The sequence below is a fragment of the Astatotilapia calliptera genome, chromosome 16, assembly GCF_964374335.1.
Source record: "Astatotilapia calliptera chromosome 16, fAstCal68.1, whole genome shotgun sequence".
Taxonomy (NCBI): domain Eukaryota; kingdom Metazoa; phylum Chordata; class Actinopteri; order Cichliformes; family Cichlidae; genus Astatotilapia; species Astatotilapia calliptera.
The window spans coordinates 35,270,236-35,293,176 of record NC_137437.1 but is presented as its reverse complement, the minus strand read 5'-3'; the positions used below and the strand labels follow the sequence as shown (position 1 = coordinate 35,293,176).

The window sequence follows — 22,941 nt, the reverse complement described above, 5'->3', positions numbered from 1 at the left end:
TTGTTTGTTTTTTCAATTCAATTCAATTTTATTTATATAGCGCCAAATCACAACAAAAGTCGCCTCAAGGCGCTTCATAGATACAGAGAAAAACCCAACAATCATATGACCCCCTATGAGCAAGCACTTTGGCGACAGTGGGAAGGAAAAACTCCCTTTTAACAGGAAGAAACCTCCGGCAGAACCAGGCTCAGGGAGGGGCGGGGCCATCTGCTGCGACCGGCTGGGGAGAGAGGCGGAAGACAGGATAAAAGACACAGGATGGCACATTTTGAAAAATATCATTGAACATCAAAGTTGAAAACTATTGTTACAGGTCCCTGTTTATAAGATTTGGTTTAAAAAGAAGTAACAGAAACACCACGGTCTGTAAAACCTGGCAGCATTCATGAGTTCTGTCGTCGAACGAGGCGATGTACGATTTTCAAATTGATGCCATAAATGTTTCTCACCTCAGATGAGGTTGAATCTTAAGGTCAGAGGTCAAGTTTTCTGTGAGTCTTTTGAATGTGATATCAAGCATGTCTCATAGGATTCTACATGGGATGTTGATACTATATAATATTTAATACTATGTTTCTCACCACCATTGTTTGTACTGATGGCATTCAATTAGATGAAACTTTATTAATCCCTTGGGTCGGTTCCTCCAGGAAATTCAGTTTCATAATTCAGGCATATCGGCATGCAGGGAATGATATATGGATAATGACACGTCATCTCATTATGAGTTTGTTATGTCACAAAGTTCCTGAATATGTTTTTTATTGGAAAACAAAATTGTTGTGATCAGAAACATTTTCACATGGATTTATATCTAAACCTTTAAACATGCTACACACGCATCATACCCACATAAGTAAAACATAAAACAACGTAACTGTAGAAAACATTTCACGTATATTGATACAACAGAGAAAACAACACTTTAACCTTTTTCTTTCTGCACTACAAACATGTTAAAGTGCGTTTAAAAAAGAAAACAGAATGAATATTTACTGAACATAAAGTTACTCCCTTCAAAGTAAGAGCGTGAGCTGCCTTGTTTCTTATAGTTTAAGTTATAAGTAAATGCACATTACAGCAGTAATCAGCAGCAGCTTCTCTCTTTATCCGGCTCAGGTTGGACGTTTGTAGGAGCCAGACCTGCCTTTCTTTGTGGTTTTGGGTCATTGTCCAGCTGAAAAAACAAACTGATACTTTCCACGCTCATGCAGACCCACTCAGTGCAACCTGACTCATGCTCTCAGATCATTAAGAAGACCAGGAGTCCCAGCAGTTCTCTTAAACAATTCCAGCTGAATGAACTGCATTAAACTGCACAGCTAAACGCTGAACGCACCACCAGTGCACCCAAACTTCAGACTGGTTCTGTATTTGTAAAACGAATGCGCCGGTTCCCCACGGCTGCTAAGAGAGAGATGGGTGGGGATGATTGGACCAACAAGCCGTAGACAAATACAGATGACAGGAAGGAAACGTGGAGTGTGGAAGAAGAGGATTCATCTGATACTGAGCTATCATCCACACAACAAATGCCTGTTTCACTTCAAATAGAGGGAGTCAGTGAGAACTGTGTGTGTGTGTGTGTGTGTGTGTGTGTGTGTGTGTGTGTGTGTGTGTGTGTGTGTGTGTGTGTGTGTGTGTGTGTGTGTGTGTGTGTGTGTGTGTGTTTGACAGTTCAGCTGATTAAGGTGCTGGCAGGGAGGAGGAGAAGAAAAGGCTGAAAACTGAGTGGGAGATAAAATGATTTATGGGAGATCTGAGAGGAGAGATAAATGACAGCCAAAATATCAGATTGCAAGAAAGGCAGCAGAAGAAAAATAAAGCAGGTGATTAGTGTAGAAAGCGAGCGGGAGGGAGGGAGCTGAGAGGCTGCGATGCGTTCGGAGGCCGCCGCTTTCCTCTCCAGTTGCAAACGTCTCTGCTTTCAGTCGCACGTGTGCAGAGCGTATAAAGGACGCTCGGCGAGGACGGTGCTGTGTGGCAGCTATGCATTCTGAGAAGTGATGACTGTATGTAAATTACACTCGAGCGGATCGTGTGTCTGTGCATCAAGTTGTCATAAGCTCGTTTATCAGGCGGACGCAGCCATATCACTTCTGCACATCTGCACCAACTTTTGCTGTGGTTTATCTCTCTCTTTACTTTTTGCTCATCCAGCTGCTTATCTTTCCCTCCGCTTCCCTCTCGTCTCTCACTCGCTTTAGTTTTTATCCTTAAGACTTTCTGTCTGTGAAGCTTTTCGTGAGAATCGCTTTAACCCACTTTCTAATGTTCTCTCCTCACTAAAGGCGGGTTTTCTAAATATTTAGAGGAGACAACAATAGATCAGAGTAACACGTGTTTATTTGACGTGTTCCTCCACCCATTTTTTTGATTATTAAATAGTCCCCGCTAATGGCTTCAGATGTGATTGTGAAACTGCAGCTACATGCAGCTGCAAGCTGAGGTGGAAATCAGTGTTGGGACTTCCTCAAAACACTCTCGCAGCATAATTCACTTCCTTCTGCTTCCTCCTCGTGTGCCATGTTTGAAAGCTGCATTTGTTATACTGTCGTCCTTACAGCAGACTCACAGTGCAGGCAGCTGCTTGGATGTTTTCTGCTACATTGCTGTGCACCAATAATCATCTCTGTCTCATTAACAGACAGCAGAGCAGAAATTCAAAGTGTTGAATGTAAAAACTACACAAGCACCTCCCTGAAAATCTAAATAGCTTTTGTGATTGGCCTGTTTTTAAATGATTAGTAAGATAATCAATTATTATTATTACTCCAATATGAGGAGTAATAGTCATATCTGACAAATATATTTTGCCTGTAAACAAATACCCAAATAAGCGTAACAAAGAACCCAGGAAGGGGCATTGTATACGTTCCCATCCCGGCTGGCACTGCGTGAAACGCCGAGCCGTGACCACAGCAACACGGACGAGTCGGCTGTACGAACATTCGTTTATTTATTTATGGCCTGGTTCTAGAAAAGATGCTTGGTCTGTTTTCTCAGGCTGTCGCGTCACCACTGAGGTTTTTATTTTAAATCAGATGGATTTCTTTTCTAGTAACCAACGGGAGTTACTCTCACATGGATGAGGAAGAGGACGGGCTGCTGTATGGACACGACGCTGATTTCAGCAGCTCCAATCAAAACTCTTATCTCCAGGAGAGGTGAGTATTTGTCTTCTTCAGAGGTTTTTACAGACTTACTCTTTATCCGCATGTTGGTGTCACCATCACAAAAACATTCGCTGAACTGTTGCTCACATTATTATCTTTTAGCCGTTCCTAAAAAATAACATTATTGAGCATCTTGTGCTCCATTGCACTGTTTCCTCCTTAATGTAAGCTCATTGCTCCTAACGCCGCTGCAGTTATAATAATCGACGTGCGAATGTTGTCTGCACGAGGGTCAAACAACATAAAACGATTCCCTCCTGTGTTATTAGAACAACACAGGATGCAACTTCCACACAAATAAAATCAGGGCTCTGTTTGCCTTGTGTTTCATTTGTTTAAGGGAAAAGCCTCACGTCTCCAGCCCGGCTCAGCCCCAGTCTCCCACCCAGAACCAGAACCAGTGGCAGATCCAGCACGTCAAAGCCTCGAAGAGCATGGACCTGGGTACGACTCAGAACCAGCATCACACTGGTGGGGACATGATCTTTCCTCGTTGTGCGCTCTGCATGGTGGCTGCGTGCATCCTCACATACATTTAAATATTCCTGCTGCATGACTGCTGCACCACCGGCATGCTCTCCACAGCCACATGCAGACTGACACCTGTCCCACTGCATGCAGGTGGGACCTCTGCAGAGTCACTGGCTGCAGCTTTGTGTTTGTCTTGTGTGCTTAATTACATCCTGTACTAAACAGAATCAGGTTCATGTTAAAGAATAAGCCGTATATGCTTTTACATTTCGGGGGCCTTGGACTGAGAATAGTGTGATTTGGCTTCTAGGAGTGTGAAGCTGCAGCATCTTTGTGGTTGACCTGTGAACATCTGAGACTTCCAAACTTAAGAAAGCGAGAAACAAAGTGCTAACGCGATGCAGGCTTTAGCTGCAGCTTCATTATGGTTTTTTATTCATGCAAACAGTGTGAGGAAGGTGATGCTGTGAGCTCACATCTCGGTCACCTGTTGCTCTCTGATTCGAAGGTGTGGAGACATTTCAGCGACTGTTTAAAGTCAGCTGTAGAGATGCCGCGTCCGTGTGCGTGCTTACGCCTGTGCTTGTGCATACATCAGTGTAATGTGACAGCGGATGCAGCAGCACAACAAAGCATATTGTTTCAAATGTCATTTCCCTCAGTCCTCCTCCTTCAGATGAGTGTGTGTGTGTGTGTGTGTGTGTGTGTGTGTGTGTGTGTGTGTGTGTGTGTGTGTGTGTGTGTGTGTGAATGAGACAAAGCAGAAGACTACTTGAGCTGCTCAGACGTCTGTTTCTACACGAGTAACAGACTGATGGTATGCACTACATGCCTGTACATCGCCTCCTTTGTGTTTTTGCAGCCTCGATCTTCATTAAATGCACGACAAATAAATAAGGATTTATTAACCGATTGCTTGAATGGCATGTTTTCATTGCCAAACCATCAGGCAGCCACAATAACAACATCATATTAAGAAACGCCTCCGTTTTTTCCTGTACTGACAGCAAAAGAGCAAAATTCAGCTTCGCACAGAAGTGCTGCAGAGGGGAGGACCTTACATGTTTGGGATAAATGTTATCCCTGTTGGCTGGCCTGAAGCTCTGCTTGATCCCTCTCTGTTATGTTGCTATTCCCAGCATGCCCTGGGTCTCTGTAAAGTCCAGAAGAACATATTGCTCACACGTCACAAACAAGGCGAGAGCGCTGAAGCCGAGAAGATTGACATGGAAGAAAAATGGGCTAATTTTGGTGACACGTTATAATCTGGCTGTGACTCAGGGTGTAATGGAATTCATTAGGTATTATATTTACCTACAAATACTTAAAGATATTAGAATTAAGAAGTAAAGTATAAGTACTCAGTTTCCCTCTGGGACTAATAAAGTCTCTCTGATTCTGACGTAAGTTGATGTAACTTCCAGGTATTTTACAGGAAGTTTGTCCTGGCTCCGTCGTTATAAGGTCAGGGAGGCATGGCACTTATTTTTGGTAGAGGAGCAGACACCATATCACACTTACTTTGCTAAAATAAAAGGTCAGTTCAATAATAAAACATCCATCATGCATATCAATGCTGTGAATATTAAATAAAGATGTAAAAATTCAAGGTTAATCCATCTATAATATGACCCCCTCCCTGCAAACGTCACCCTATTTACAGATTCAGATGGAAGATTTTGTTTTGTTTTTATGCAAAAATACCAAGAAATGTGCTGAAATTTACTTACAGTGTGATTATTTCTTTGTTTCCTGTCAAATCCTGAATTTTCACCCTGTTGTAAGAGTTCGTAGGTAAATATAATGACATTATAATCTCATGTAATAGAGGGGAATTACTGCCTTAGTCGTGTCGGCCTCATCTTTTGGTGATGGTTTCTGTGATAGCGCTTCGGGTGAGCTTCAGTGGTTTTGTAAAAGTTTATAAGCTGCGGCAGAAAAGCCGCATTTGTTATCGCACCAAACACAAACGGAGTCATAACCGCAGCCCAATATTAACCACAACCGCCTCGCCAGTTTACTCAGCTCTGCTAATTTGAGCGTCAATTAGCAAATATGTCTCTGTCAGCACACGTGCCTTTGCATCGCCGTATGCAAAACAGGTTTCTCTCATTAGTACTGTAAGTAAAGTCTCAGGATCATATCGAGTCACGAGACGCGCGTGAGGACGGATTCCTGTTACGGAGCTCAAAAGGAGACGAATCGCGTGCACGGACACGCGCAAACGTCACCATGGCGATGAAAGATTTTTCACTTTATATGCAATCATAGCTGGACGTGAAAAAAGTTTCTAGCTGAATTCTTTTTTAACTTTATTTATTAGAGGCGCTTTCAGCTTGGCACTATTTAATTAAAGTGATATTTCAAAATCAGGCAGTTTTGGATGTTTTATGGCTGCTGCAGCAGCAAAGAGCACAGCAGCGCCTCGGCTAGATTTAAGTGTTCATTTGCAGGTGATTGTTAGGAAAGCTGAATGTACGTGAGTGCAGCAGGGCAGCTTAAGACTGAAGCAGGAAGTGTTTGCTGACGAAGCCTCTGAATGCTGCTCACTGAAGACTACGTGGTTAGAGACGCTCAGGGGTCAGCGAATAATCCCGTCATTACACTTTTGCTCTTTTCACAACCTGTAAATGTAGTTTCATGTAAATAGTTCATGCAGTTGTGTTAATAAGTGCCACGAATGTGCTTTAGTGAGAGCTCATTATCTTCTTTCATATAACGACCACGTTCCCGTTAGGATCCCACTTCATGCTTCTGTGTGTTTATATAAAAAAAGAGCAGGACGCAGTTTTCATCTATTAATTGGTGGGTCATTTTTATTTAATTTGTCCTGATTTCATTTTTCAGTCCAATTAAAAACTGAAGAATTATTTAAGATCAGTTGCAAATGATGAACGCCTCCCTCGCTCACCGCCGTCCCTGTCGCTCCATCTCTGACACCTTTCCTTCTCTTTGCAGTAAACTTTGTTGGCTTTCGCTCGCATCCTTTTCCCTGTGAATTCAACCAAAACTTCATTTCTTCAGCTTCGAAGGCTGAATTTGAGTTTTATAATCATTATAAAAGTAGGCGACCGGCCTCCTGTGTGTGTGGTAACACAACACCGTGTGCATCACATGCGTGATCCCCCCGCTGCCGGGGAATGCGGTGCAGATCGTGTCAGAGGCAGGCAGTTTGGCGGCACGCTTCAGGCTTGGTTTTCATTAGAAAACTATTTGTTCAGAGAAGCCGTGTCACTGTGTTTGATGCAGCTCTGCTCATCAGCTTCTTGGCTTCAGAATAGAGGGAGAAAAAGCAAGAGGGGGACCGAGACGGAGGCAGAAAGCGTAGGACGAATTAACAGCGAGAATGTTGATCAAAGGAGGGAAAGAAAGAGGAGCGACGGGCTGGATGGACGGGTGTAACTGAAGAGAAAAGAAAACAGTGAAGTCGAGACACAAGCGGCAAAAGGGCAGAAGGTGAAGGGACACATGGGGGTCAGAGGGAAGAAGACAGAAAGGGAGGGGAGATGACAAATGAAGTGAGAGCAAGGGAGGAAGGGAAATGACTTAGCAGTAGCAGCGAAGCCGACCCGACATCACAGGAAGCAGAGCGGCTGCCCCGCCGTCGTGTAAAATGAGACAGAAAACACAATATTGGTTTAAAGAGCGACGGTGAGAGCAAAGAGCGGCAACGTCAGAAAGTAGAAGTACAATAAAAACAAGCATTTTGGCGAGACAGGTGTGTTTGTATGTTAACATCAGTTTCTTGTGTTTCAGTGGCAGATGAGAACAATGTTGGATCCCTGGCCGGAAGCAATGCAGGTGAGCCAAACTCCCAAACACTCCTGTATGATCCGTGTCGCACACACATGCAACACATTTCAGAAACAGTAAATTAGCCACAATAAATGAGAAACTGCGGTGTACACAGCAAACATATACATGCTGGACACTTTGAAGGTTTTTCTGGAGACAAATGGAAACAAAATTTGATAAAAAACCAAGAAAGAAGAGCAAGGCCTCACCTCACAGACGAGACCGATATAAGGGAGGAAGCAGTCATGTAATAGGAAAGCTGAAGTGCGGGCGGGCAGAGATGCACGATGCTTCAAAAGCTTTCACCACAGCAGCCGACGAGCGTGTTTTTAAAAGTTTTCATCGGAAACTTTTCTCTTTCTCTTGCCTTGAAGTCTCCAGCATTACGTTTGCGGCCTCTTCAGCATTAAGAGCACTCGTCGTTGCACTCTGAGTCTGCCTTTATCCTCCTCACTCAGTCCAGCACTTCTCCCACTTCATACGTGCTGGTACAGACTTTTATTTGTTAGCTCCATAACAATAAGCATGAGAGACAAGTTATGGAAACAGAGATTTAACAGTAATTTTATTAGATTTGGACCATAATGAGATAAAGATGCCGTGTCTGTTCCTCTTTCCATCATTCCGGTAAAATGATGAGGAAAACACACTTTTCCCTTCGGTTTCTCGTCTTTGGTTTGGAGCTGAGCGAGTGCCGGATCCAGGAAATGTGAGTAAGCAGACGAGGAAAGAGGGCGTGATGAGGACTGAACGTAAAAATGCAAAGGTGTGGACAAAAGTCCCAAACAAAGCTCTGTCAGCTTAAATCAACAGTGTTGATGATTGTGGACTGTTACCAGGGGGGAAGACTCGAGTGTTAATAATAGTGTTTATATTCTGGTACTCGCTGACTACGACTGACAGATTGTAATTCAGGATTAAACTGTGGCCAGATTTACTTGTTTGTGCTCGGTCAGTCTGTATTTTCTTCGCTCTGCTGCACTGCCGGCTGCTGCCAGTTTTGAAGGTCCTGCAGGATAATAATAATAACAATAGTGATGATAATGCGTGCTCTGTCCGGTAACTCAGGGATGTTTTCTTTACTGGACTCCTGGATATCTGACATGTCGTATACCTCACCTCATGGTTTCAGGCCTGTTGAATGTCCAGTAAAGACACTTTATCTGGTTGGTTTCCAGATTATTTTCCCAAGGCCCGTTACACATTCCCCGTACCTGTTTCCTGTCAGCGTGTTTATAAGGCTGCACAGCCCAGAGAGCTGTTAAAGAGAGTGTGTGCCTGGCAAGCGCGACAGCCCACTTTCCTCTTCTTTAATCCAGTTTATAACTGAAATGCTTCCAGCAGCTCCACGATAGGCTGTCAGGACAGCTGCACGGACTTCGGAGGAGGGAGAGCGTGGAGTGGGATGGGGTGGGGTCCTGGGAAATGAGCAGTTTAAAGACAATGACTTCTGGGAATGTTGTTTACACTTCCAGCGATGGTCTTTCCCTCCACAAAGCCAAAGAAATCTCCGGACAACGACATCACACGTTCACCCACACACACGCGTGAAAGCTGTCGCCGTCATGGTGACAGTATTGTAATGGAAAGTCCCCATCATCCTGTGGAAAATGTGAACTTCATGTTATATTATAGTTCTGCTGAATTTGAGAGGCAAAGCGATGGAAATAGGCGACCGCGTTACAGACCGTGCGTGTGCATGTATGGAAACTTTCCCTTTAAAAGTGAGTGCGTGCACGTCTTTGTGGCTAAATGAAAATCCCACGTGTGGAGGCTGCAGATGAGCGAACGGTCTTCAGGAAAATTTTCAGAAATTCTTGCGATAAATAAACACAGAAAAGCCCCGCTTTCACATTCTGACAAATCGTGTCGGGGTTTGTGGTCAGACGTGTTTGACGTCTTTGTGGCGGCATTGAGAAATAGGAGCTCCGTCATTCTGGTAATGAATCAAACGAGCTGTGGAAGAGGAAACGCCGACAGAAGAGATGCTCCCAAGTAAACTCCACGAAGATTACTCGAGTCATTATTGGCTGCACTTGCATAATCAGAGCACATTAGCTCGTATGGTTCAGTAGTGCAGACTCATCCTTTAACCGCTGTGAGAAGGACGACGGAGTCAAACACACAAACTGCTGACAGGACGTAAGCGGCTGCAGCTGTGCTCCTTTCGCTGTGCCGAGCCTCGGGTGATGAAGGCGGCCTCGAGCTGTGTTTGTGAGCCTGCGTGCAACAGTGCACGAGAGCTGTTTCCATGTGAAAGTCAATTGTGGGGAATAAACAAGCTCCAGAATCGAGAACATTTCCATCCACGCGCACAAACGCCCTCAGTTGTTTCTCGAATATGCACGAGTCCTTAATACAGATGCTTCCTTAAGAAGTGGGAAAGAAAAGGTCTCGTGTGTTTATACTCACTCGTGTGAGGGTTTTTTCCGCCTGCAGCAAACATGTCTTAAACTGCCAAATTTCTTGTATGCCTTTGTTGCAGTTTTATGTCTTTGTATTGCCGAGTTTTGCTTCCTCCACCCACCAGCAGCCCTCGCTCACTCACTTTCTTGCCAACGCCATTCAGGCTTAGAGGCTGGCAAACAGGCAGAGGAGCTTAGGACGGACAGCATCTCTCTGAAAGTGTGTGTGTGTCGGGGGCCAGAGTGATGCTGAGGGACCCCGGTGCAGTCCATTGTCTGAATCGCTCCCCGGTGAAACTTTGACTTTGACAGCAGTCGCACGCTGACAACACTTTGCCAATTTGCGTCTTCAGAGAGCCGCATCTCTCTGGATCCCCTTCTGTCTCCTTTGTCTCTTCCTTCCTCTCTTCCTTCCTTTGTTTCCAGTCTCTCTGGCTCTCCCAGACTTTGCTTTGGATTTAACCTGAAAGCCACCTTGTTAGGCTGATGTGGATTGATGGATTAATTTGTCGCAGGGAGAGCAGCTCAATTTGTGTCTCGTGTCAGCGTGGCTGCGTGCACGCTCGATGCCGCCTCGCATTAGCTCCTACCGGCTGTTATTAGAAGCAGTGACTGCTTTTCCATCATTCTGTGTTTTAACTCTCTTTGTGTGCACTCTTGGCTCTGCGCCCGTATACCTAATGACCTTTGACCCCTCTCCGTCTCCCCCAGTAAGCCAATAAAGGTAAGCAGTAATCGGGAGATGGTCAGAGCTGTCGCTTCTCGCTGGTTTGGCCATTCGTCCTTTCCAGGCTTTACAGGATGATAGCTGACGTGTGCTGCGCTGATGTTGTATGATGCATGAGACGCTGCACGTCGAGGTGGAGGCCAATGTTTAAGATTTCCATCTTTTAGCAAACCGAAGCGAGAATCTATGAGCCTCCACAGCTCGTGCATTAATGAGTGAAAAATAGATTCTCTTCTCCAAACAGCTCGTGCACATGGATCTCAGATGAAGGAGTCATTATCCTGCAGAAACGACACATTAGCTCTTGTTGGCAGCGAGGCCGGCGACCATCTGGTTTTTGGGGCGGCGCTCGTGGAAGTCCTCCGTGCTGCATATTTGCATTATCGTTTCTTTCGGTCAATTATTACAGCGTCGCCTTTCAGTCCAGCTGCATCTGCGTTAAGCTCTGTGGGAATCTGAAATAAATACTGAGACGTGAGATTGACGATGATGTCACGTGTTTGTACGGCTTATGATGCCCGTTCAATTATTACGGGCCCTGCGGGATCGGAAAACCTCATTTCGTCGGCCGGGATCTGTGAACTGCTCTGCACACATGTAATAAACAGGAAACGGTTGCTTACACAAACCAGACTGTTTCACACACACTCTTAGAGATGCTTCGTGTAGCCTGCACACCTCACCCTTTAGATCATTTTATTTTGAGGAGGAATTTTTAATTAAGCGTGTGTGTCTTCTCTAACGCGCATGCCGGGGCCGGGTGGTATTTGTGCTGTGATGTAATGCTTTTCTCCCCCCGATGGGACAGTGGGAGAAGCTGGATATTGTCTTTTTCCATGGAAAAGTGGAGCACGGAAATGGAGCTGCATTTCCTTATTGGAGCGTCCAAAGAGTGCTTGGGTTCATCAGAAGTTGGGGCTGTTGTTGGGTCTGCTGGCTTTGTTGCCGCTGCCTGCTGCTAAGCTGCTCCTTAGTGTAATTTTGACTTTGAAAGTAGCCCACTGCCTTCCTGCCAACAAAATAGCCTTGGGATAGCTTGGCATTCTCTGTCTTTGTGCTCTGTTTTTAATTTTTTATTTATATATTTTTTGTTTTTCCTCTCTCTCTCCCGTTGTCACTTCCATCCTTCCTTTTTCATTCCCAGGCCTGCTGTCTTTGTTTCTTTCTTCTTTTCTCCTCTGTTTTTCTCTGCCAACCCCCACCTTCCTCCTCCTCCTCTGCCTCCAACCATTTTGATATTCTTGTCTTACTTGTGATCCCCCCCCCACACACCCCCCTCGCTCTCTCTCACTCTCTAAAAGCAGCTTAATTCTATCATCTTACAGTTGGACAGCAGTAATTACATTTATGACACAAATCCTGCTACTCAAAGCAAAAAATGTTTGTGAGAGCTTGTGTGTGTGTTAGCTATATATCCTTATAAGTGATTGTGTGTGTGTGTGTGTGTGTGTGTGTGTGTGTGTGTGTGTGTGTGTTCCCTGATTACCCAGCCAAACACCACAAAGCTATTTATAAAACTTCAGCTCATCCAACTACCGAGTGTTTTGCAAACAGTTTTTGGACTCGGAGGTCAGCCTGTGTTTTATTAGCTTCCTTGTTCCTGTTTTGCTTTTTGAATTCTAGCAAATAACACATGCTTTATCATATATATGCAGTTAAGTCCATACGTATTAGGACAGCAGCAGCATTTTTGTAGTCTTGTCTCTGTCCAGTCATTTCAGGATGTTTTCTCGTTGTTTCATTGTTTAAACACAGACGTGATCTGGAGCTGATCTGGTTGCTGGAACTTTCAGGATGAGGTCCAAAGAGGTGTTGATGCAAATGAACGAGGCCACCATAAAAAAACACAATAAAAAAGTGGAAAAGTCAACAATCTGCTACATTCTTAAACATCACCATCAAGTTTAATTGATCTAAATTTAATTCAGTTTTATTTACACGGCGCCAAATCACAACAACAGTCGCCTCAAGGTGCTTTATATTGGAAGGTAGACCCTACAATTATACATACAGAGAAAAACCCAACAATCATACGACCCCCTACGAGCAAGCACTTTGGCGACAGTGGGAAGGAAGCCTAATCTTGAAAGTAGAGATAGTGTCTGTCTCCTGAATCCAAACTGGAAGCTGGTTCCACAGAAGAGGGGCCTGAAAACTGAAGGCTCTGCCTCCCATTCTACTTTTAAATACTCTAGGAACAACAAGTAGGCCTGCAGAGCGAGAGCAAAGTGCTCTAATAGGGTGATATGGTACTACAAGGTCATTAAGATCAGATGGGGCCTGATTATTTAAGACCTTGTATGTGAGGAGCAGGATTTTGAATTCTGGATTTAACAGGAAGCCAAAACAGGAGAAATCTGCTCTCTTTCTAGTCCCTGTCAGGACTCTTGCTGCAGCATTTTGGATTAGCTGAAGGCTTTTCAGTGAGTTTTTAGGACTTCCTGATAATAATGAATTACAGTCGTCCAGCCTGGAAGTAATAAAAGCATGAACTAGTTTTTCAGCGTCACTCTGAGACAGGATATTTCTAACTTTAGAGATGACTATAACATCTAGTTCTTTTACTGCATCTACTTAAAGTTATCAGGTGAAAGTGGTGCATGGGGGGTTTCTTCTATCACGCAGCAGCTCAACAACTGAAAACTTGTATTTAAAATGATTTTGTTTGTTTGTTTTTCTTTGTTTAAAGGCAGAGTACACGTAGCTTCAGCCCGTTAGCCGCAGCACACGGTCCTGTTGAGCTTCTGGAAGTCATAAACTATGTAATCATACTGTCAAAACAAATACAGATGCTTCTGTCGCAGCGTTACAGTTACACAGCTAACACCCTGTCATACTCCACGGCATATATGAAAATGCAAATCAAGAAAAATGAGTCACCCGATGTAAATAAGATTTGGGAGTTCAGCAGGGACTAATGAGCTGAGACGGTAAATCATGTGCTAAATGCTAACAGCACATAAAACTTTTCATAGTTTCGGTGTCGTAACAAAAGGTTGTTGGACCACAGCTGGAAGGGAACTGGTCTGTCTGCAGAGTAGACACTGACTGGGTTATATTTGCTTTTCTTAAACTGGTTCTAGTGGTTTTTTGTAGGTTTGGCTTTGATGTTCGCAAGGAAAAGGATGTTTTGCTGATGGCTCACGTAAATCTAGTGTTTCTCATTAAAAAAGTAAACCTGAAAGAATTTAATTTGAGTTTCAGTCTCAGTTTTATGACTTTTGTTGGAACATTATTGTTTAATTGTTTCATCGGTTCAGCTGTTCGGCTGTCGCTCCTGGGTTGATCCAGTCTGGAGTAATCACCTGGCGCTGTGGTGATTCAGTGTGCCTCTGAATGTCATGTGGGCAGTGTTTATGGATGTGAGTCTGACATGTTGTGGCCTTTGCCCGTCTCCTCTCTGAGCGGACCACTTACATTATGCATGTGCACACGTTCATTGTGAGTTATTACTCGTTGTGTGTTTGTGTGCGTTTGGTTAATGGTTGTTTAAATAGATGTGGAAGTCGCCTCCTCAGTCCTCGGTCATCTCCTGTGCAGTGAGCACGCGCGTGTGCACGCACGCACGCACAAACAGCAGCAGCGTGTATAGGGAATCATTAGCTAAAGTGATGCAAGTTTAGCTATCATGAATCACAGTGGCATCATATCGACAGGCCACGGCCAGCAAGGAATCCGGAGTGTGTGTGTGTGTGTGTGTGTGTGTGTGTGCATGTAAGGATTACCAGTATTTTGAGCTGGCAGCTAGCCCAGCCTTCCTCCCTTCTTCCTCATTTTTCTCTGTCCTCCTCTCTGCCACCGGGGTTTCCCATGATGATATCCTCTGGAGGAAACTTAATTTGCTCCCTCCCAGTCATCTTTCCTCCTCCCCATCTTGTGTCTTCTCTGTTTTAGGTGGCACAGAGTGACACTTGCATTACCTCTTCTCCCTCTTTTGTTTAATAAACAGCAATCCTCTGAAGTGGTGGAGACATCACAGCGGGGCCCGAGGCTGAACCCGGTCCGGATGCTTTTAACTTGGGTTTGTGCAGCACATAGCAGCAGTTGCTAGGTTGCCTGCAAAACGCCAAGAGTGCAAGCTTTGCTGTTTCTCCAAATGTAGACTTTGTGTGCTTGAAACGTGAGGCTCTAACACACATCTGATGTCTCTCTCCCTCCTATGAATACTTGTCTTCTCATCCATCGTTCTCCTCTTCATCATGCTTCCTGCTAGATCCCTCCTTCCCTCAGTAATATCTCTCACAGCATACTCGTGATGATGGATGGAGATCTCGGGACGGTGAAGCAGACTTCCCATCCATCACAGACTCAACAACAGGATAGTTAACTGCATCGCTTTTTTATTGGCACTTCTCTCTGGAGTTCAGCCGTAGCCTGGCGGGTCTGGCTTTGGTCCTCGTGTCTCCTTCAGGGTTTTAATCTGATCACGGAAAGGTGCAGCAGCGATAAAGCTTTTTTCGATCGCCACACCTGGGCAAAGGTGTCTCTTTCCTACCGTATATGTGCAGGTCTTCTGTGGCACTGAAACCAGGAGCAGAGCGACAGTATCTACATCGCGGACATGCAGTGAAATTCTTCAGATTTGGCACCAAAGTTTAAAGATGATCTAATCAGAATTTGCCGATCAAAATTGAACATGTTTTTGGTCAGAAATTAAGATGTTTATTATCAGAAATTCTTCAGAGATGCTTTCTGACCCTTTGAACTTAATGCAGTAAAGCAAAGGGAGATGTGATACTTCAAACTAATCTAAGCTGTCTACTGCGGTTTCATATTCAAAACCACTGTGTGCTGCCAAGCCTGTAGCTTTCTGTGCTGTCAGTCTCACCTTCAATGATCAAATGCAACCTGACTGACTGTCAGGAGGAGACACCTGCAACATGCTAATATTAGTTCCTTTTCCCCCCACAGCATCATCAAGCCCCGTGGAGCTCGGCCCCACCCTGGGCCTGAAGAAGTCCAGTTCCCTGGAGAGCCTCCAGACGGCCATGTTGGAGGTCAACAGAAAGAACGAACTCCTCCCGTTCCACCGCCCTCGCCCAAATATGGTGAGGGGAAGAGGCTGCAACGAGAGCTTCAGAGCAGCTATCGATAAATCCTACGACGGGCCGGCTGAAGATGATGACGGTAAGCGGGAGAGAGAGACGCGTGTCTGCGATAGGCTGACGATGCATTGTCATTCATTTGTCTACACATCACATGTTGCTGCGTTAGAATGTCAGATTTGTATCTGCAGCTCGGTCCGATTGGTGACATTTATCTTCACCACGTTCACGGGGAGTTTTCTAACGCAGTGATTGATGCCCGCTCAACTTACCGCCGTGCGCTAGGTGTTCCCCAATTACACTTTCTCAAGTAAAGTGTGACAGGGGCTTTGCAACAAGCACCTTATGCCTCCAAATATCAGCACATATTCAACTCCCAGCTGTGTTATTAGCAGCCAAGTCTTATCAGTCACCACCAGAGTAATGAGTCGGCTTGTTTCAGATCACTACACTCACACAGGATAGGACTAATAGGGCATTTCAACACACACACACAGGCTGCGGCCACATCTGTCACTATCCTTCTAAATATTCAACACTTTCAGAGCTGCAGTTAATCGACAGAGAGCACTGAATCTGTCTTTCGTTTCTCTGCTGTGTGCTTCTCTTTGTCTGTTGTCGTCACTTTTTGCTTGGGTTTAAATCGTGTAAATGCTTATCGAGCGCTGCCTGTGAGAGGTGAGTTTGCACTCTTTAGCCTGGACCTGCGTTTGTTAGAAAGGCAAACACTGGTAATATTTTGACAGTCCAAACGAAGCAGTTAATGTGCAGCAGATGCATTGTGTGGGGTCCTGAGCTGAGTCCAGCTAATACCACAGGAGAACAGCGTGTCACAGTTTCGAATCTATTCACTTGTGATGAGTCAGTGCCTTTGAGGCCGTTCTTCAGCTGGGATGGATTACTCTCAATACTTTTTCTTATTTCTGTTTAATTTGGATCATTTCTTTATTTCTTTGGCGCAGAAAAGATGAAAAAATCCCGACTTTATGCTAACATGTGACGAGTCTCTGGCATCGACCTGCTTAGAAGCAAATATTCTGATTGTTGCTTCAACCTGTTGTTGTGATATTTGCACATTTTCTGAAACACTAAAATTCTGTGAACAAGCCTCACAGGAAAAATAAAAACCCACATATGTGCACAATTATGACAGCAACAAAAACTCTAGTGAGATCACGTCTGCTGCCATTGTGGAGCATGATGCTGTGGGTCTGCAGCAACACAAACACACACACACACACACACACGTTTCCATCCTCCCGGAAGACAGTCTTTGTAATTAATGCTGAAGTGAATACCCAAATAAAATTAAGCCCCATTTGAAGTCATAAATTTAGTTTGGTTAGCTTATGAAATCTGACAAGGAGTCTATAATTTCTGCATGTTTGTGTGTTTGTGTGTTTGTGTTGCGTCTCAGACCTCCAGTCTGTCAAAGAACCAATGAGGCGTCACGGTTTACTCTGTGAAGAGCAAATCAACTCTCTGTAAAGCTGATAAGTGCACTGTGGAGAAAAATGTAAACTCTGTCTGACACTTTGCACGAGTCGTTTTTATTTGTGCACATTGTTGCTTAATGCGTTTGTTTTTTTTGGCCTTGACCCTCTTTGTGACGTGCTGTGTGAGCACCAGGCTCAAACTTGTAGGTGAACGTGCAAGAAAACGACCGTGCAAACAGTTTGTACTCACACAGCGGCATCGGCTAAACGTGGAAAAGTCACCAGCATCACTGACTGACTGGTCGGGTCACACCCCCAGAACAGTGCGTTGTTTTTTTGTGTAGTTTATTATCAATAAACAACATTTCACAGACATCACCTGCAGTCATCGTACTTAAAGCTGCCTTTGGTGGTCTCTCCTGCACAGCAATCCTTCAGGTCAGGTTGATGATTCAGATGTTTATGTTTTATTGAATTAAATCCAAAGTAGTTGTTTTTGCTACTTTGTTTCATCCTCCTTATATCGTTCTTCTCTTTTTCCCCTCCAGATGATGGTACCGAGCCCAGTTCAGGTCGGGACACGCCTGCGAGTAGTTCCTCTCGGCAGGGAGTTGGTGACCAGGCTGAAGAAAAAGGCAAAAAAGAGAAGAAAAAGAAGGCAAAAACAAAGAAGAAAGAAAAGAGCAAGGTGAAGGGGAAAGAGAAGGAGAAGAAGAAGACCGAGGAGCCCGAGGAGACGGAAAAGAAGAGCAAGAAAATCGGCTTCGGTCTGCTGAGGTGAGGGATTTTAAAACGAGTGCTAGCATTAGCTTCACTTTATTGTGTCTTTGTAATAAAATACAAACTTTGAGCAGAGATGCACCACAGCAGACTAAAGATTCAGTTTAAACAGACGTTATAAAAGCCAGAAACCCTGCTGTCCCCACGGCCGACCACACGGCACATATCAAAGCTTTGAAATCATTTCTCACAGAGCGGTGATTTCCAAAACCAACATCAAAGCGTTTATTAGACCAACGTATTTGTTTTAACGTGTCACCAGCTTCAGTTTCACATTATTCACACCATCCAGACTTCAGTGGAAACGTGGTGGTGCTGGTCTGGCAGTCTGCTCCGCTTTGCTGAGCCTCACTCAGTGAAGTTTAGTGTGTTTGCTGAGACGAGAGTGGAATTTGTGTCTTTCTCATTTGCACTTTTAGATATCAGCGTTTTTTACTGTTTGCTGATCACTTTTTCGTCACCGATAAGCAGTCCTGAACTTTTCTGCTGCTGCTGGATGTTCTCTGTCCTCTCAGAGCCCACGAACCACCAGCTGCACAGGATAAGGTCAGCTTTTGTATCACTGCAAGGAGCAGAGTTCACTGGGCCGTCACCTTTTCTTTGTTTCTTGTCAGAAAACCCGACGTGTATCATCAAATATGTTTACATCCCACCTGCGTTCGTACCGTGTCGGACAAAACATGAACACTGAGCTCTTTTTTTGTGCCTTCGTGAATCACTGTCACGTGCTGCAGGGCACAAAGACCGCTCTGAGACCGGTGCCCACATTTTCCTTAAGAGGCCTGAAATTTTCACTCAGAACTATTTTGTATGATTAAGACTGCACCTCTCAGCGTGACTATAACATACGTAGCATGAATGAGGCAAAGTGTTTCAATGAACAATTTACTATACTTTCCACCTTCACTGCTGCCTACTATCAGTGTTTTTCCCCACTGTGGTTCTGAAGTGGGATTTCACATGACTATTACACAGATACAGATCTTCAGATAAACAGCAACGTGCAATTTGATCTGCAAAATAGAGCCGCAGCCTTTCAAAATACACTCACAAAAGCAGTCTGTGTGAACTGGGACACAGAAAAGCACTTCCAGATTTCAAAGTCCCATTTTATCAGAATGATTGTATCTCCAAATTGCATGTTATTTAAAGTGTAATATTAGGCAGTTGGACTAATATGCACTAATTTTGTGTAATCGAATAGGTTTAATTCTTTTTCTTTGAAAGTTCTTTCACCTTTCCCCCGATCTCCCTTCAGCCGGCTTTGTTTCTCCCATTCTTGCACCATTTAATCATTAGGAAATAAACCTTTATGATGTGGAGATAGAGCCCGTTTTATTGTGTTAAAATTCTATCTTTGTTATTCAGTGGACTGTGTAAACGGCTAATCTAAGCCTGTTAATAATTATGTCAGATGTTTTTTATTCTTCGCTAAGTGTGACCGAGTGTGAGGATGACTAACGGAGCGCTGTGTCCTGTGTGGTTTACCTTTACAGGAGCTACCTGTCTGCCTCCTCCGTTTATCCTTAGTTGAGCTGAGCTGTGCGTACGTTAATGCCGCCATCCTCCAGCCCTCAAAACACAAAGAGACCTTGTAACACAGAACTAAGTTCCTGATAACTGAGCAGAGATGAGCAGCTCTGAGTTTGATGAAAAGTTGACCTTAATCAGCTTTGCATGCGTTTTATTGTCAGCTGTGTTTGTCAGTAGTAAAACTGAAGGTCTGTGATTCACTCTGGTATTTCTCTGTTCTCTGGAGGGACTTTGTTGTTGAGTTTTCAGACAAATTAAATATTGCGATATTTGAGGATTGTGAATAAAGCTGCAGTCCAAGATCAGATAACAGGAAGTGTGTGTGCGCAGAAAGTGAGAAAAAGGGTCCTTTTCTTTGTGTGTGTGAACTGATCTTCATCATAGCCTGAGCTCGTCTTCAGGAATAGTTCTCCAGGCTTCCTGAAGGACGTTCAGAGCTTTTCTTTCAGCGTTTCTGCCGCTTGTTCAGTTTCCTGTCGAGATGATCCCACGGTAGATTAATAGCGTAGAGGTCCGGGCTGTGGGAAGGCCAATCCGTGACGGTTTTTGTTGTTTGTGTGTTGTTTACTGCACTGGCAGCGTGTTTGGAATCACTGTCATGCTGAAAAATGAAGCTGTTTCCAATCACATCCTTTCCAGATGCAAGAATCTAAATCTGATGGTACTTAAAAAAAATCTAAACAGCATTTGTTTGCAGAAATAAATCAATGCTGCTCCCTGTAAGCTGCAGCATTTTATTATATTGTCACAAATATAATTGCTGCAAATGTCTTTGAAATATTTGATCGAAATATTAGTTTTGATGCTATCTTGCCCACTCTTAATGGGAACAAACAATCTGTTTTTGCAACAGGCTGCTAGTAACAAAGTGGCCAACGATCCAGTTTAAGACTGGTTCTCTGTTTCATGCAGAAACAACACAGGTTTCTCCCTCAGGTGCCTTTTCATGCTTGAATGATTCACAGATCAGTGTTAAGTGGCTTAACAAAGAAACACCCAAAAACAACATTCCTCCGAAAATGTTCAGGTACAACGACTGAAACCGATGAAAGCAAAGTAAACTCTGAAAGACCCTCAGAAAGTCTGGAAACTGTAGACCACCTAACAAAGAAAACTAGAGCACAGTGTACCTCGTCTGAAGCAAACGTAAAGAAATGAGGAGAGGATCAAGACTTTTGCACAGCACTGCATGTATCTAGAAGCCTGGTGAATCTTAGCTTTGGACTTGAGATGAAGGATGTTGTTTAAACATGTTATCAAAATAACTGCTGATGTCATTAATGACAAAACGTTTGATCATCATCACTTTTGTCTGAAATCAGCAGTGGAGGTCCAACAACAACAACATACCGACTGGGTCCTAAACTCCGTTACTTCAGGTCCCAAAGTCAAACGAACACTGCAGCATCACTGAGAGTTAAAAACTGTCTAAATTCTTTCATCTGTAATAAAATGATCAGTGTTGCTGCTTTACCAGGTGTAACAATTAAGTTTAACATCCAGGCATCCATGAAAACAGAATTTATTAAATTTAACAGAGTTAGAAGTTAGCAGGAAGTTAGCTCGCTAGTTAGCTAAGCATGATATAGCATGTTCTGACTGAGAGATTTCTGGAAAATTCAAACGTACAGCTCTGCTATCACTTCCAACATAAATAAGGACAGAAAACTAAACAGCAGTGACGTTTGTAGGGTTACTGAAGTTGGGCTAGCTGGTATATAATGATGTGCTACGTGATCGCTAGCGACACAGCTATGTTAGCCTAGCATAAACACAGTGAAGCTGGAGGATGAACGCTAACTTTTTTCGATAAAAGTTAACTTGAGGGTTCCTGATGGTTAGAGACAAATGCAATCACATGGCAGGATGCTGTAAACGGACCAAACTTCAGTCAGGAGAACAACTGAGATAATATGAGGTTAGTCATTCATATAAGATAAAATAACCTTTATTTGTTTTGTTACAGCAGAAAGTGGACAGTGCAAAGTTACATAGCAAAAATTATAAAACATTATAAGGCGTTTAATGTGCCTCATAATCCAGTGCGCCTTATGGTCCGAAAAATATGGTACATGTACTAGTATTTGATGACTTCATATAAAATACACACTGCAAACAGAGCTAAGTAACGCAGTCATAAATCATGTTTATATAAATAGTTAAACGATGACAGAATGTACCTCCTTCTTCTCTTTCCTTCTGTTGCTGGTTTTTGTGGGCACACCTCCATCACACATCACAGACTGAAGGATGTGGTTTTTCCACCTCTTTCGCTCCATCGCGTTTGTCTTTGTTTTAAGCACCTCAGAGTTCAGCGACGGTTACAGCGATACCTTCTGCTTGTGTTCATCCACCTCTCTTCCTCTTGTCTGCCACTCTGTTTGATTACGGTTTGGACAGCCTACGCCGCACACCCGAGAACATCTCCAGTTTAATCTAAGCGAGCCTCCTCTCCATCCATCCTTTCATCTAACCCCCGGCTCTCCCATCGCATCTCGCCACAAGTGCTTTAAAACCATATAATACACCCGAGGATATTTTTAGACCTGTCCCCTACACCTCCTCGCTCATCACTGTAAGAAGGTCTTGATTAGATCCCAGTGATAATCTCAACCTTTCTCTCCTTCTCCTCTTCCTTGCCATCTTTTGCAGCGACCACCCCCACCCCCTCTCTCCATTCCCACCCCGCTAATCTTTGCATCATTCCAATTTTTCCCTCTCCGTCTGCTCTCTCCAGCTCCCGCTCTCTATCTGCATTTGATTGCATGTAATGGTGGTAGACTGAGAAGGCAAATTGGTGCTATTCAGTACAGTTCAATCTGGGGCGAGCTGCTGATTTGTCATATTCATCTAAGGGCACCTTTGATTGGCCTAATGGTCTGGAGGAGAGGCAGTATGGGATACTCTGCCTTACTGCAGCTCTCTGGTTGTACAGTAGTAAGTGTGCATGTTTGTTATAGACGGTTCGCACGTTTGAAACTTCAATTCAACCGCTGCGTTACCTCGCTGATCGTGCACTGCCTCTGAAGACGCTTACTTTACTGGATTTTGTGATTTGAATTGTTAAGTTGGATGAAGGGAGGGTTCAGCGTTGCAAGTACCTGCAGTAACGTAATTACTGTATGTCTCATTCTCATCGTTAACCCCGGCGATAACGTCCAACTCTAAACGTTTGCTTCAAATGCCCTTTAAAGTGGACAGCTGGCTCCGTCATCTGAACCGTTGCCACTTGCCAATCAGATATGCCAGTCATCTGCGTGTGTGTGTGTGTGTGTGTGTGTGTGTGTGTGTGCGTGCACCGTGGTAACCGGCCCACCGTCATGAATATTCATGTGCTGATAAAACACGATTGGTCACACAGTCAGATGGTTGTCATATAGTTGGCACATGGTTACTGTGAATCTTCCAGAGAGTGTGTGTGGATGCATTTGTTTTTCTGTAAAGTTGTGCGTCTTTTGTCTTTCTTGCTCAGACCTTTTAGCGTCGTGTTATTGTGCTTTATGTGTACAGAAATATAGTGTGTACACCCAGCCATAACTCTGTGCTCTGCACATAATTTACACGAGTGGA

General features: G+C 44.0%; 1 protein-coding gene across 8 annotated transcripts in view; it reads left to right on the top strand.

Annotated features, from left to right (window-relative positions):
* The window catches only part of LOC113007774 (partitioning defective 3 homolog B-like), a 224,447-nt gene that overhangs the window by 116,288 nt on the left and 85,218 nt on the right, over positions 1–22,941 (top strand). For 7 of the 8 annotated variants that reach the window (XR_013902453.1, XM_026144697.2, XM_026144694.2 and 4 more), the window contains 5 exons: positions 3,065–3,170; positions 3,520–3,650; positions 7,407–7,451; positions 15,489–15,704; positions 17,607–17,835. Coding sequence is in view for 7 of the 8 variants with exons in the window: in XM_026144697.2 (XP_026000482.2) it covers positions 3,065–3,170; positions 3,520–3,650; positions 7,407–7,451; positions 15,489–15,704; positions 17,607–17,835 (727 nt within the window). In the remaining variant the exon portion in view is untranslated. The remainder of the gene's footprint in view (positions 1–3,064; positions 3,171–3,519; positions 3,651–7,406; positions 7,452–15,488; positions 15,705–17,606; positions 17,836–22,941) is intronic. The other variant, XM_026144696.2, reaches the window with a different exon arrangement.